The 15387-nt window shown below is 41.4% G+C and overlaps 1 protein-coding gene across 8 annotated transcripts in view; it reads right to left on the reverse strand.

The window, feature by feature from the left end:
- SYNE2 (spectrin repeat containing nuclear envelope protein 2) overlaps window positions 1–15387 on the reverse strand; it is a 348063-nt gene that overhangs the window by 89249 nt on the left and 243427 nt on the right. For all 8 annotated transcript variants that reach the window (XM_089522735.1, XM_089522729.1, XM_089522733.1 and 5 more), the window contains 6 exons: window positions 15052–15198; window positions 10464–10640; window positions 8027–8182; window positions 3253–3402; window positions 606–776; window positions 70–203 (listed from right to left, as the gene is read on the reverse strand). In XM_089522735.1, coding sequence (XP_089378861.1) covers window positions 70–203; window positions 606–776; window positions 3253–3402; window positions 8027–8182; window positions 10464–10640; window positions 15052–15198 — 935 coding nt within the window. The remainder of the gene's footprint in view (window positions 1–69; window positions 204–605; window positions 777–3252; window positions 3403–8026; window positions 8183–10463; window positions 10641–15051; window positions 15199–15387) is intronic.

Raw genomic sequence — 15387 nt, forward strand, 5'->3', positions numbered from 1 at the left:
TCTGGAGGGCTTCATGAGTCTCACCAGCTCTAAAGATTTTTTTTAAAAGAAAGCATGTATTTATTGTACCTCGTTTGTGCTTTCTTGTGTTTCTGTTCAATCATCTCTGAAAACAAGGGATCACAGAACGTCTTGAGGTTATCCGCAGCAATTTGGAGTCTAGCCCAGATTTCTTCATTACTTTCTGTTTTATCTTGTAGAAACTGGAAAGAAATGCCACAGAACTGGTTATGAATCTGAAGACATTTATATTTCTATTTCTATCCCTATTTCTCTAGCTATCCTGGAATTCAAGGTAGCTTACAACATGATTTTTTAAAAAAAGACACACTTAAAAACAGCTTTTAGTTAGTGACATAGGCATATGTGACTATAGCTTATTAAAAATTTGTTCTTCATCATCCAGCAATTGCCAAAAACGTGACCTAAATAAAAAGGTCTTTGCCTATCACTGGAAAGAAAAGCAGTTCCGCAATCTCAGAGCACCCCCTGCAAAGACTCCTTTTTGGGGAAGTGGTTTGGTCTAAAGCAGCCCTTTGTCCCACACTTGAGAAGAAAAATATTTGCACCCTAGAATCTATTGTACTGGACTTGAAGGGACTTACCTGGAGATTTACTACTTGGTTCTTTATGGTCTCAAAAGTAATCACAGGAGGCTTGCTATGCTCCATGTAATACAAAGATCTTCCAAGCATCAACCTGACATCTCCCCAGATTTCATCATATATTCTCCAGTGCTCCAAAGCAGATTGTGTCAAGGTCTTCAACTGTGCAACCTGCATAAACACACAAGCTATTCTTAGAAGCACAACTGCCATTTCTGGCTTACAAAGTACACTTATGCAGCTACTGAACAGGACATACACAAATTGACAATGGCACACCCACTGTTAAAAATCTGAGGACACCTGATGTTAACATTTTTTCCAGTGCATCCTTTCTAATACACATTGCCCTCTCCGATGCCCAAAAATTCTGTAAGTATTTAACAAATTACTATATAACTGTTTTCAGAGGTAATGATACATGCTTCAAACCAGATATTACAGGGGGAGAGGAACTCATGCAGATTTGCGTACGGAGTGAAGTCTGAAAATTATTCTCATTATCAACTAAATTCAAGGCCAAGGTCCTGCCGCGCTGGCAGAGCTCATTCTGGGAAGCCTGGTTACAGAAAGACTTACCGAAATAAATGTGTGGCTTTATTCTCTCTTTGCTGACATCTCAGCAGGAATGCTCACAGATTCAGCAGCTCCTGAAGAGCTTTAATTTGCAAAAGAGACAGCTCAGCTGTGAGCTCTAGTTACATGAAAGCTTAAAATTGCTATGAAATTGTTTTGGATTTCTGTTGACATTTTAGATTCAGTACCGCTTGGATAGAGCCAAGCTAGTTTCACAGCACTATGACAGCTAGGGCTTAGTTATGCACTGTTAGAGATGTGTATCTTCACTTCTTTTGTCATCACATGGAAGAATGAATAATTCCAAAAGCTTTTTCCTTACTGGGTGAGATTGTGAAAGGTTTTTGCAATTTTCTGATAGTTTTTCTACTTCAGGACTTTCTGATGAAAAATTTGTTTGTAAACCCCCCTCCCCCCTTATTGAATTTTTCAGGGGGAAAAACTGTACAAAAGCAGCCACTGAGAAGTAGCCATAACACACTGGTCAATTTCTTGTCCTCTGGTACAGAGGCTGATCATAGAGATGCATCACACATCTTAATCAGAAGACCTGAAATTTTACTTTTGGGCTCTTTAAGTATTATCAAGAAGATACCATCTGATAATTCAGTACTGAAGATAGATGAAAATAATTTATACAGCTACTCCGTTCCCTTTAGAACTTTAATTTCACAGTTACTGGTCTAATTGCCTCTATGGTTGGCTTCCTGCTCTTGATCTATTTAAATAATTGCTTAGTATTGGTCTTGATGCTGTGAGCCTCAAAATCCCCTTCAGCACTCCTAATGTTCTATTTAGAATTCCTCTGTGCAAGTTTGTGTGTATGTGTGTGTGTGTGTGTGGTCATCTCATTTGGATATGACTTCCAGATTCTAAAGAAAGCTCCCCACCCCTCAATATATTTTAGCCATGCTGATGATCTCCTGGACTTCATACTTCCCTATTCTAATCTGCAGTATACTTCTAGCTGAGTCTCTATTAATATGGGTTTGTGTAGACCTCAAACATCCTGGACAGAGTTGATCTTTTTTATTGTTTTTTCTTTTCCAATTCCCTTTACTAATTCCCTCATTTTCAGCAAAAGCAAAAAAGGACTGCATTGGAGTCTTTTGATGTTTTCACATCCACATGTAAATTCAATTTGATAGTATTGTGGGCATTGTTTCCAATGCAGATGAATCCTTCTCTGTCTGAAAGAATATCACCTAAGGAAAACACAGGCTTGGCAACAGACTGTCAGATAAAGTGCTAAGTTACAAGGAAGGAGCTGAGCTCTAGGTGTAGCCTTGGCTGTTCAATGACAAAAGCCTCAGTTCCTGGGTGGTGGAGCTGCTAGAAATCATGTCTATCATGTGCTTTGTCAGACCGTGAGAGATGGTTGTAAATGCTTTGTCTACATGTGTGATCTGCTGGTCCTGATCTTCAGCTGTGTTTGACATGGCTTTCAAACTTGCCTTATCTGGTTGCTGTTTGAAAATGACTAGTTTCAGAACCCAGACTACTGCTTGGTTCTCAGCCCCCCTCCCCTGCTTTATCTGACCTGCTAATAAGTCAGTTTCTCTGACCAGCTCTTAGCGTTCTGTGTATGATTCTGAATTCTCCTTGCCTGTTTTCTTAAACCACAACCTATATATAGCCTTGCCTGTGTCAACTTTGGGCTCCTTGCCATTTCGAAAGTGGCATCTGATGAAATAGGATTGGGGTTGTTGTTTTTTTGTTTTTTTTAATGTGGGAGTGAATGGGTTGTTGTTGTTTGCATTCAAGTCATTTCTGACTTATGATGACCCTAACACAAACCTATCATGGGGTTTTCCTGGCAAGATACTTATTTAAAACTTGCAAAGTCATTAGGAAACTAAAAAAAGTGGTATGTCCATCTAGCAATTTCAGGTCTATTAAACCATCTTCATAGGTTCAACAACAACTACCCCTGACAATGGAAAGCCTGAGTGTCAAATTCTAACCTGGCAAGAGTCTACTGGTTCAGTCAGTAACTATTGCACAGAACCAAAACCTTATACATATAGGCAGTCCTCATCTTTAAAGATAGTCCAAAAAACAAAGTATCTACCTGGTTAGCTACTTTGGCCCTCAGTTCAGCCAAACTATTGACATTTAACACAGTCTCTTCAGAAGCCTCAATACTGTAGTCTACAGGTGCATAGTTCTGTTTCAATTGGTCCACATCCTTAGATTTAGCTGCAAGCTCATTTTCTAGTGCCTGGGAAAGGTAAACAAGAGAGAGAAAGGAATGAAATTGCTACTCTGCACATAATTTAAAATACATTCACACATGTCGTTATTTGCCATCAAGTAGACTTCAATGTAGGGTAATCCCATAAATGAGAGACCTACAAGGACCCAGTTTAGTCATCTTTTTTTCTAGGAAAAGTTCAGGCTTGTTTTGCTATAGGACTCATTCATTTGTCTTTTTAGCAGACCACAGTATCAGTAGAATTCTTCTCCAGCACTATATTTCAAATGTGTTCTTCACTGTCAGCATTCTTCCTTGTCCAGCTTTCACAACCATTAACAGAAATTGGAAATATTATGGTCTGGAGGATTCTGATTTTGGTATTTAATGACCCCAGAGCTATTTTTTAAAAAAACAAACAAAAACAATGCTTGGTAGGTTTGTCATGTTATATGTGGGACAGGCCTCCTGCACCTTTAATAGTTAACAGATCCTGGAGCAGGAACACATATGGTAAAGTTCTGCCCAGAGGAACTATGTATTGGCTCCTAAGTCACCCTCCCCAATTCATCTTTTAATGTGTTGCAAACACACACACAAAATTCACTGGCTGGTGGAGAATGGGAGAGTTGGTGGAGTCTCTAAGGTGAACCTACAACAGGGTTTTCGTGGCAAGATTTGTTCAGAGGGGGATTGTATTTGCCTTTATTTTTTTCTGAGGCTGAGAGAGCATACTTGCCCAAGGTCATCCTGTGGGTTTCCATGGCCAAGCAGGAATTCAAACTCTGTTCTCTAGACTCCTAGTCCAACAGTCAAAGCACTATACCAAGCTGGCTCAAAGGTTCAAACTCTATTGCAAAGTCTATCTTTCTATTCAGTGTCTGTTAGTTTAGCATACTTTACAGGATTGATGAGAAGGTAACAACTGCAGGGGAAAGAAACATTATGTTCTTGAGCTCCTTGGAGAAAAGGTGGGGTATAAATGTAAATAACAGAGAAAACAACCAAGCTGGAGCAACAGAAACTCATCCAAGAATTCACACAATGCCACTTGGCACTGTGTTGCAATAACTGTGATTTCAAGGAGTCAATTTAAGCCATCTCAGTAACAAACTTAAACATACTTCAATGGGAAATATTCAGGGATAGCTGTGTTGGCCATTTAAAAAAATACAAACAAAAATCCATCAGTGTTCCCTTTATTGGCCAACCGAAATGTACAATATACTTGCCTGTGGACTGAGACTTCAACCAAGGTAAAACACTTTTTTTTCTTCTTAAATTTGGACTGAATTTGCATGTTTTACCTCTACATCACCAAAATGTTCCTGATGCAAAAGCCTGGACACTTCTTGATGAATCTATTGTTCTCTGTCAACAAACAGGCCTCACTGGAATGGAGACATATTGGATTGCAAAAGAGAGGTCCCAGTTGAGATGCAAATGGACTTTAAATTTCCTTACTGTAAAAGAAGGGTCTCTGTTGAGAAGTAAATGGTCTTTACATTTCCTGGACTTTGAAAATCTCCCTATTGCAACATGGCCAGAAGGAGGAGCCTGCCTGCAAAAGATATCCTCTCCATCATAACATCTTTACTAAGGACTGAAACAAAATGCAGGCATCTGACTAACATTTCCATTTTTTCCCTCCTGTTTGGTTTGTAACATCTTCCTGATGGATCTTCGAAAACTTGCAACAAGTATATTGTGTATTTCGGTTGGCCAATAAAGGTATCACTGATCGATTTTTGTTTATATTTCAATGGAAAATATCTATAGCCTGTGGCATGGGGACCCTTTGCTCCTTCCTTTAATCAGAAACAGCAACATAAATTATGCCAATTAAACATATATTAGAAGCCGACACAAGCCATGGTTTCTTGATGTGAAATGCAGTGTAAAGTGAAGAATCATTTTGTTTTCCAGCTGTTTTATACATATCCCTTGATTTTTATTTAAAGAACACTGTACTGCTTTAAAAAGTTTTCTTCAAGAATTTTTTTTTGGGAAAAACCTTGGCTTTATTTAACTTTTCTCTACGCTCCTCTCTCCCCTAGTGAGTGTACCTGCTCACTAAGAGAGTTTCAAGCTGTCCTTTTTTATATTCTCAAAGCTTCTTATTAGCCAGTTGGAAAAGATCCCTCTGTCCCCCAGCTGGGGAAGGGGATGAACACACTCCAAGGCTTCAATAAAACATTGCAGGAAATAAATAGCAAAACTACCCACTACTTTTGCAAAGGAAGAGAAAAGGAGTAACCATGGCAATAAAGCAAACACATTTACTATACCATAAGGAGGAGGAAAGCAAAAACTATAGCAAATATAGTTTGCCATTATTCATTTTGAGGGGGGGGGGAGGCTAATTTGGCTATGCTCGTGTTGCAGAAGAGTCCTCCAAGTCCCAAATGAAAAGGCCCACTGATATGTCCAATTTTGAAAACTGGTGTGATGCTGTGGTGAGTGAAAACTGGAAAAGTCTCCTATACCTCCTGTACAAGATGAAATCAGAGAAAGAGAATCAACTCATTTGAGATGTGGTGTTGGACGAGAATTATGTTTATACCAACCTGATTCTCCCTAGAAGCCAGGGTGACTAAACTGAGAGCGCTGTACTTTGGAATATCATGAGAACACACTAGAAAAGATAATAATGATTGCTAAGATAGAGGGCAGTAGGAAAAGAGGAAGATCCCATTCCTGAAGGATAGACTCAATGAAGGAAGCCACAGCTCTGAAACTGTAAGACCTAAGCAGGGTTGTCGAGGATAAGGTCACCATAAGTCAGAGAAGATTTGATGGCAATTAACAATAACAATGATGTAAGATTTGGAGGCTGGGTTTGTTATATATTATGTTTTGGATTTTGGAGCATTTTGGATTTTAAAAAGTAGAGTCTGTACTTTCTTTCTAGCCCATCTTTCCTCCAATGATTTCAGGGCAGGATACATGGTTCTGAGAGGGCCAGCATGGTGTAGTGGTTTGAATGTTGGACTAGGACACTGGGAGACCAGAGTTCAAATTCCATCTTGGCCATGGAAACCCACTGGGTAACCTTGGGCAAGTCACATTCTCATAGAGGATGACAATGGCAAACCCCCTCTGAAAAAGCTTGCCAAGAAAACCCTATGATAGGGTCACCTTAGGGTTGCCATAAGTTGAAAATGACTTGAAGGCACACAACAACAAATACATAGTTCTCAGCACAACAGTTCAGTGAGACAAGATAGAGTGAGAAAGAGTGATCGCCCCAAGCTTGCCCAATGAATCTCATGGTTAAGTGAGATCTAGAACATGGATCTCTCAAATCCTACACCACCACTCTCACCACTACACAACTCTCCAGGTTGCTCCCCAACCTTGATTCTTTTTATATAGGTCCATTCAGTGGTCTCTGCCTCCATGTCTCTGACGTGCTGACACAGATTTTAGTTAGAATGTTACGGGAGCTATCCAAGGTGCTGAACCTTAATGGCAGTTTGCATAATCTATCAGCTATTAAATTCTTTGGTTGATTTTTGGGTAGCCACCATGGAGATTATCACATGAACCCCCATTCTCACCACAATTGTGTTAATGAGAAGAAATGTATACACACCAACTTGAGAGCAGTCCCTGTCGCACGTGTCCGCAAACACTGCAGCAGGCATTGCTGGTGTGGACTCTTGTTTCCCAGCATGCCTCCCTCCCCTGTTGCTTTGCCAACATGCTCCCCTCCCTTTAAAAACTATTTAGGCATCATGACAATGAGATTTTTGGGGGAGGGAGGAGAAAAGAAAGGAAACTTTAAAAAGAAAAGAAAACAGCTGTTTGGGAATAGTGGGAGGAGGAGAGTATGAAGACGGTGAGGAAACTGATACCATGTGACAATCCCAGGACTGAAACCTGGATATTATCAACACACAAATCTAATGTTACAGCAGTGATAATGGTGGCAACTGATGGGGAAAGCCTGTGAATGAAAAGCTGTGAAAGTCACAGACCGGCTCAGCCATGGTGCCATGTGATAAGGCATGACCATAAATGCATCTATGTTGTTTTACTTCCATTTTTCAGCCTCATGTGATTATCTCCAGAGTCTTAGCACAGCCTACCTCACAGGGTTGATGAAAAAGAGGGAGGTGTATACATTGCCCTGAACTCCTCAGAAGAAGAGAAGGGTTTGTTGGTGGGTTTTGAGGAAAATATCATTTGTCATAAATAAAAATGGCAAATAAATAACAATATTTTAATTTTTCTATTATTTATTAACAAGCAACAACCGTAGATGGCCAAAAAAAATACCCAAATAAATGAGTCCTAGAAGAGATCAAGCCAGAAATCTCCTGAAAGCCAAGATGATTAAACTGAGGCTGTCATACTTTGGCCACATCATGAGAAGACATGACTCATTAGAAAAGACCATAATGCTAGGAAAGGTGGAGGAAAGTAGAAAGAGAGGAAGACCACATGCTAGATGGAAGGACCCTATTAAGGAGTTTATGGGTATGAATCTCCAAGAACTAAGAAGAGTGGTGAAAGATAGGAAGTCTTGGAGATGTCTCCTCCATAGGCTTGTTTAGTTGTGATCAACTTGAGGGTAGTTAACAACAACAAAAACAACAATCGATTAATTTAGCTGAAATTTAAATCCTGGTCAAAAACAATTACTTACCTTGCAGACTCCTGCTGTGTCCTGTGCAAGGAGGGAACTTGCTGGCTTCTCTGCCTCTTTTAGCCTTCGGCTTTGTGCTTCTAGCCAGCTGCCCAAAGACTGGGCTCTGCTTTCATTTTCAGCAACAGATTCCAAAATGTGCTCCAATTCCTTTGTCTGCAAGGATGGATAATTCATCATGATTGGAATAATGTAAGACCACACAGTATTTTGAAACTTCTTTTTGAGAGGGAAAAACCACAGAGCAAGGGTATACAAGCTCGTATGACTGCACCCATCTTCTACAAGACTCATTGGTTGTGTTTTAGTCTCTAGAGCATCAGAAAACATGCTCACCCCATCTTCTACATGACATTCCTTCAGATATTTAGATTCAGCTATTACGTCTCCTCTCAAACTTCTTTTCTCCGGGCTAAACATACACAACTCCTAAATTATTCCACATAGGGTCTGGTTTCCAAATCTTTGATCATCTTGGTCACCCTCTGCTGGAATATGTTCCAGCTTGTCAATGTTTTTCATGAACTTTGGTGCCCCAAATTGCACATATCAAAGAGACTTTTTCACACTGCCCAATTATAGTGCTATGATTCCACTTAATTGCCTTGGCAACATCCTAAGGAATCCTGGGATCTGCATTTAGGGGCATTTAGAATTCTCAGCTAGAGAGCGTTCATGCCTCACAGACTACAAGTCCCACAATTCCACAGAACATAGCCATAGAATTTAAAATGGAACCATAGTGCTATAATTGTGAAAGGGCCCCAAAGAAGCAAAGGTCAATGTGATGATGGTACATTTATGCCACCTGCACTTTGAAGATTGCCAATTTGACTTCTCAGACTTCCAGTTTAAATTCAGGAAGCCAGCAGATTAAGGATGTTCAAAAAATTTCAGTGTGTTGTATTTGATTCCTTGCTGTTGTATTAAGAATGTTAAATGAGTGGTACGCTCTTCAAAAGCTGGTGTCTGTATCAAGCTCTCACATTTGCAGTTCAGACAAACTGTAAGGTCTGCTCATTATTTATCAGGATATAAGATGATATGAGGCCTTGTGGGTGGAATCCTTGGACAGAAGTCCTAAAAGGACTGAGTACTGTGAGGGGGAAATCAGAAATTGGATGAAGACTCAAATATCAGCAAGTCCACTCCAAATTCCAACCAGATCCCCTATCACTGCATTTCCTATGAGCATTCTTATAATAATAATAATAATAAAAATTTATTTCTATACCGCCCTTCTAAAAATCAGGGCGGTGCACAGCAAGAAAATCCATACAATTAAACATATTAAAATACATTAAAACATTGCAATAAAAACAAGCAAACTCACGCCAGCTCAACCAGGTGACGACGGAGGGGTGAGAAAATATACCGGGGGATAGAGTCAGGGGTAAGCCCGCTCGAAAAGATACGTTTTCAACCCCTTCTTAAATTGGGCCAGGGAGGTGGCCGAGTGGAGTGGAGCTCAATGGGCAGCGAGTTCCAGAGGTTGGGGGCCAATGTGGTAACGGCCCTCCTGGTGGTAGTAACTAGTCTAGCCTTTGGAACTCTTAATAATTGCTGCCCAGTTGATCTGAGTGTGCGGGGCGGATTGTACGGAGAGAGGCGGTCCTCCAGGTACCCTGGGCCCAAGCCATTTAGGGCTTTATAGGTAATAACCAACACCTTGTATTGTGCCCGGAAGCGAATAGGCAGCCAATGAAGGTCTTTAAGCACAGGTGTTATATGACTGGCCCTGGAAGTACCAGTGACCAGTCGTGCTGCCATATTCTGCACTAGTTGCAGCTTCCGGGTATGGTACAAGGGTTGCCCCATGTAGAGCGCGTTACAGAAATCCAATCAAGAGGTTACCAGAGAGATTCTTGACCTCCAGGAGTGGCTGTATTGGGGATGGAAGAAAGCCCCATTGTATAAGTAGGTTTCCATTTGTACATTTCTAGATGCAATCCCCAGAGCAGCTTTATCCAGCAATGCTGGCTGAGAATGATAGGAATGATAGTTCCATCTTTATGGGGCAGGTGGCACAGCTTCTGGGATCCCATCAATCCAAATCAGATTTCTTCCATTCCAGAAGCAGTCCTTACAATGGCATAAAAAGTGCCATGGGACCCTTGCAACTTGTGCCGCTACAAATTCACCTGCCTGAGACCCTTTGAAACTGCTGTACTCTTTTAATGCTTGCTTTTGACATCACAAGATGTCACTTTGAGTAATGGCTAGCTGACATAAGCAAGAAACTGAGATCCAGTGGAACTCCCCCACCGCTACTGAAGAAAGACGGAAAAGAGATCCCACCACGCCACTGATCACAGCACCTCATGCCATTTCTCATGTTGTTCAGCAGGGTTGTTAACCCTCTGGACCTGATTTTTTCAGAGAACTCAGCAAACAGTGGATTCAAACTGTATAACAGAACTGCAAAACATGACCACACCTTTCCATTAAGAGACCCTTGTAACTTGTGCCACTGCAAATTCATTTCTCCAAGTCGCTCTGCAAATGCTGTCCTCTCATAACGCTTGCTTTCAACATCACAAGTTGTCATCTGCAGTAGTGACTGGTTGACATAATCAACTACCCACTGTTTGAAGTTCATTTCTATCAGGTATTCCTGGAAAAGTAAACACAACAGCCAAGAAAAATGCTTTTTCTCCTGCAGAAAACATGTTTAACTGTTTATTTACCAGACAAAAAGACTAATGCATAGAAGAACTATAACCCATAATTCGTGAATGCATGGTCAAGTGCTTTGCTAATGATTACAAGGTGTATGGGGATTAGAGTTTAATGCATTTGCTAGCTTCTTAAACTACCATGCTATCTAAACATTCCCTACAACACACACTACACTTTTGTATTATAAGCATAAAATAAAATCAGGGCTGTTCTGCTGAACTGCTATAGTGACCCAGTGCATCCACAGAGCCTCACAGGGTTTAAAAACTAGCAGGGAGCTCCAATATGAAAGCAGTTGTAAAAGAAAACATGACAATAGCTTATGCAAGGACTGTAACTCAGGGGTAGAGAACATAATATGCTAAATGTTTCACATTCAGTCCTTCACATTTAAGCTTGTGAAGGACTCTTTGAAACTCTGCTATTCAGCTGGGAAATACTAAATTACATAGGCAGTGGACTCTCCTTCACTAGAGGTTTTTAAACAGAGATTGGAAGGTCACTTGTCAGGCACAGGTGGCTGGTGGTACAGTGAGGGGCAGGGAACCAATCATTGGTTTTAATGGCAGCCCTCAGTTTTAATAATAATAATAATAATAATAATAATAAAATTTATTTATGTTTCCCCGCCTCTCCCAGTGGATCGAAGTGGGGATACAGACTAAAAAAGCACAAAGTGTTTAAATAAAAATTCAATTAAAAGCAGCTAAAAACAATAAAATATACAACATCGGCGCATTACATACCACTGGATTGCGGCAGTCTCCCGCCGCCGCCGCTTGCAGCGTCTGGGAGCCGCAGCGGCCAAACCGCGCAGCTCCCGGACGCTCCAAGGAAGGAGCGCGGAAATTGCGCTCCTTCCTGGGCCCTGGAAAAGACGTCACGAGGTGCTAGTTGCGCACTCGCGGTGTCACTTCCGGGGCACCACGTGCGGACGCAGAGCGTCCGCTATGTCAAAATGGCGGCGCCTGTATGAACAGGCCCACTATAGCATCAACAAACAAGGCAGGGATCATACACAGATAGGGCAAGTCATTCATATCAGGGGGGTATTCATATCAAGTGGGGTATGCTCGGCTAAAAAGCTCGGTTTTAATCACTTTTCTGAATGTTTCTAACGAGGTCGCCAAGCGAATCTCCTCAGGAAGACTGTTCCAGATTCTCGGAGGTGTTGTTGAAAATGCTCTTTGCGAAGTAGCAACATACTTAGAGGTTGCTATCTCCAATAGGTTTTTACCCGATGTTCTAAGAGTGCGGGGCGGATTATATAGGGAGATGCGGTCCCGTAAGTAACTTGGGACCAAGCCATGTAGGGCTTTATAGGTAATAACCAACACCTTGTACTGTGCCCAGAAGCAGATAGGGAGCCAGTGAAGATCTTTTAAGATAGGTGTAATATGCTCAAACCTTGATGAACTGGTGACCAATCTGGCTGCCATATTTTGCACTAACTGAAGCTTCTGAACTTGGTACAAGGGTAACCCCATGTAAAGCGCGTTACAGAAATCTAGACGAGAAGTTACCAGAGCGTATACCACCGTTTCAAGGTCCCTTCGGTCTAGGTAGGGTCGCAGTTGGCGTATCAACCGCAGTTGATAGCAAGCACTTTTGGCCGTCGCATCTACCTGAGGGACAAGTCCAGAAGTACTCCTAAACTGCGAACTTTGTCCTTCAGGGGAAGGGTGACCCCGTCCAGGACAGGTTGACAAATTTCCTTCCTTAGACCTGAGGGACCTATCACAAGTACTTCCGTTTTCTCTGGATTCAGTCTGAGTTTGTTTTCCCTCATCCAGCCCATTACCGACTCCAGGCAGGCATTCAGAGGAGAGATACTATCCTTAGTCACTGCATCAGTCGGAGACATAGAGAAACATATTTGGGTGTCATCAGCATACTGATAACACCGCGCCCCGTGTCTCCGGATGATCTCTCCCAGCAGTTTCATGTAAATGTTGAACAGCATGGGGGACAGAATAGCTCCTTGAGGGACACCAGATGTCAGTTCCCTCTTAGAGGAGCAAGTGTCCCCCAGCTTCACCATCTGGAATCTGCCTGAGAGGTAGGATCGGAACCACTGGAGCGCAGTGCCCCTGATGCCCAGCTTCCTCAGGCTCTCCAGAAGGATACCGTGGTCAATGGTATCGAAAGCCGCTGAGATGTCCAAGAGTACCAACAAGGTCACACTTCCCCTGTCGATGTCCAGACGGAGAGCCAGCATGATGTTGAAGTTTGGGTGTTGGACTAAGATTCTGGAGACCATGGTTTAAATCCATGGTCAGCCAAGGAAACCCACTGGGTGAGCTTGTGCAAGACACACACTCTGCCTCAAAGGAAGACAATGGCAATACCCTCTGAACAATTCTTGTCAAGAAATCCCGATGACAGATTTGCCTTAGGGTTGCCATAAGTCAGAAATTATTTAAATGCATCCATAACAACCTCAGTGTTAATAGCAGTGTCTACATTGATGTGCTGTATTGTATGATGCTATCCAGATACTGAACTTTAATCCTAGCATAGGTTCAAGTATTTAGGTAACTCGCATAGAAAATAAGACCTTCATACGAGGGTGGGGGGAACACCCTGTTTTCAGTAACAGAGACACCAGCCACCTATGCCGTTAGGGATACTTTTGGCTCTAGATTCCTGCACTGGGAGGGTATCTTCCAACTCTAGGAATACCCCACTGTTATCTTTTTTATGAATAAAGTGACACAATCCTACAAGGGTACTGTAAATAATAATAAATAAATAAAACTTTTATTTGTATCCCGCTTCTCTGTGACGAGACAATCAAAGTGGCTCTCAACACCTTAAAATCCACATTTACAACATTGTGTCCCAAATTCCCCCCTTAAAACAGGATTAAACATGTTACAATTAAAATACATATTAAAACAGAATTATATATATAATGAGGACAGAGCGGTGGGCTAATATATGATGTGCGGGGCAGTCATTCTGTGGCCGGGCACTTTTATTCAGGAAAGGCCTGCCGGAAGATATCCATATTGACAGCTTTTTTAAAGCTGTCTAAGCTGGCAATTTGACAGATCTCGTCCGGCACGCCATTCCATAGTCTGGGAGCAATTGCAAAGAAGGCCCTCTGGGAGGTAGCAGTTAGTCTGTTTTTTAAAGGCTGCAATAGATTCCTCCCAGAAGACCTGAGGGTGCGGGGTGGATTAAATTATTATATGGGAGCAGATGATACCTCAAATAGGTTGGACCCAAGCCATGTAGGGCTTCAAAGGTTATAACCAACACCTTGTACTGTGCCCGGAAACTAATAGGCAGCCAGTGTGACAAGGTTAGTGGTGGCCCCTGTCAGCTTTGGGGTTACCTAACTGAAGGGCAAGACATTCTGGTCTCTAACATCAGCCAGGGCACTGAAAGTTATTGGGATGCTGTTCCCTCTCTCAGTCAGAACATTGTGACAATGGGAAGACCAACATAGGCTAGAAAAGGAGTAAGTGTGGGAAGCTTCTGTCCATCAGCCAGAAAGAAGCATTATAACTAACTTATTATAACTATGTACTGGTGCTGAAGTCAATGTCAATTTCCTCCTTCATCCCAATCCCTTTTCTTCTGATATCATGTCTTTCAGGCTATAAGACAGAAGACTACTCTGCAAACCTTTTGTTTTTGTTTTTTTTGCAAAGATGTTTTAAATAACAATTGAGCATGTTACACTTTCACCCCAAAAAGCTATGAGGCTAAACATCAGAAATGAAAAAAGCAGGTAAAAGAGGTTAGAGATTCCTTCCAAAATAAGATTGGAATAAAACTCCATGGCAGTCACCCAAATTTATGACTGAAACAAATTGTGACTTGTTTCCTGTGGGGAGGAGACAGGTATGCTGAGATGATGTATAAGGGGATTACACGAGGATGAAACAAGAAAAGCAGTCACTGTTATGTGTCTGTGTGATTGTCATACTGAAAAGTATATATGCATGTATGCCTGTTTTCTTTTCTTTGTTTCAGTCTTTTGGGTCATGAGACCAGACACCTATTTGCTATAGCAAATAAAACTACAAATTCTTCTTCCTCCTGTGTGGACATTGGCATCATTGCACCAGAGCTATGAACTCATATTTTATGGATATCAGTTACCCCAGGCAGGGCATCACATTCACCATTCCATGTTTGCAAAACAGGACGTTTCCTCAGGAGCACAGGAACATTCTCCTAGTGCTCCATTCTATAACAGATACCCATTTTGGTCACTGCAACAGTTCATTAGGGGAAGTTCCTTCATTGTGATTCCTTATTCATATTCTTATATTTTTGTCTGCCATAGCAGTAGGGAATCAGCTTCTAGGAAATGTATTATTCTATTGTCTTACCTTGTATTTCTTAAGAAGCCTTTCCACTTGGCACGCAGGAGTCTGCAAATCAACAGTAGCCTCATTCTTTCTTTGTTGGTCAATGTGATTCATCCAGGCAGTTAATTCTGTGATGGCCTCATGAGATGGCAGCTTTGCCATCTGGAGCTGATAAGAAATTATAGAATCACTTGACTACATTTTAAAAAAACCAAATAAAATAAACTATTCTTAAATATACGCTTCTTCTTTATGCATTTTATGTTTATCCATTTGTCTATATACTGCCTCCCCAATCCCCAAAATAGGGGTGCTTGCATCCATGCTTTCTTAAATGTAAATAATGTGTACAGAGGG

This window comes from Sceloporus occidentalis, unplaced genomic scaffold (genome assembly GCF_023333645.1).
Source record: "Sceloporus occidentalis isolate IW3139 unplaced genomic scaffold, rSceOcc1.0.p SCAF_4, whole genome shotgun sequence".
NCBI classification, from domain to species: Eukaryota; Metazoa; Chordata; class Lepidosauria; order Squamata; family Phrynosomatidae; genus Sceloporus; species Sceloporus occidentalis.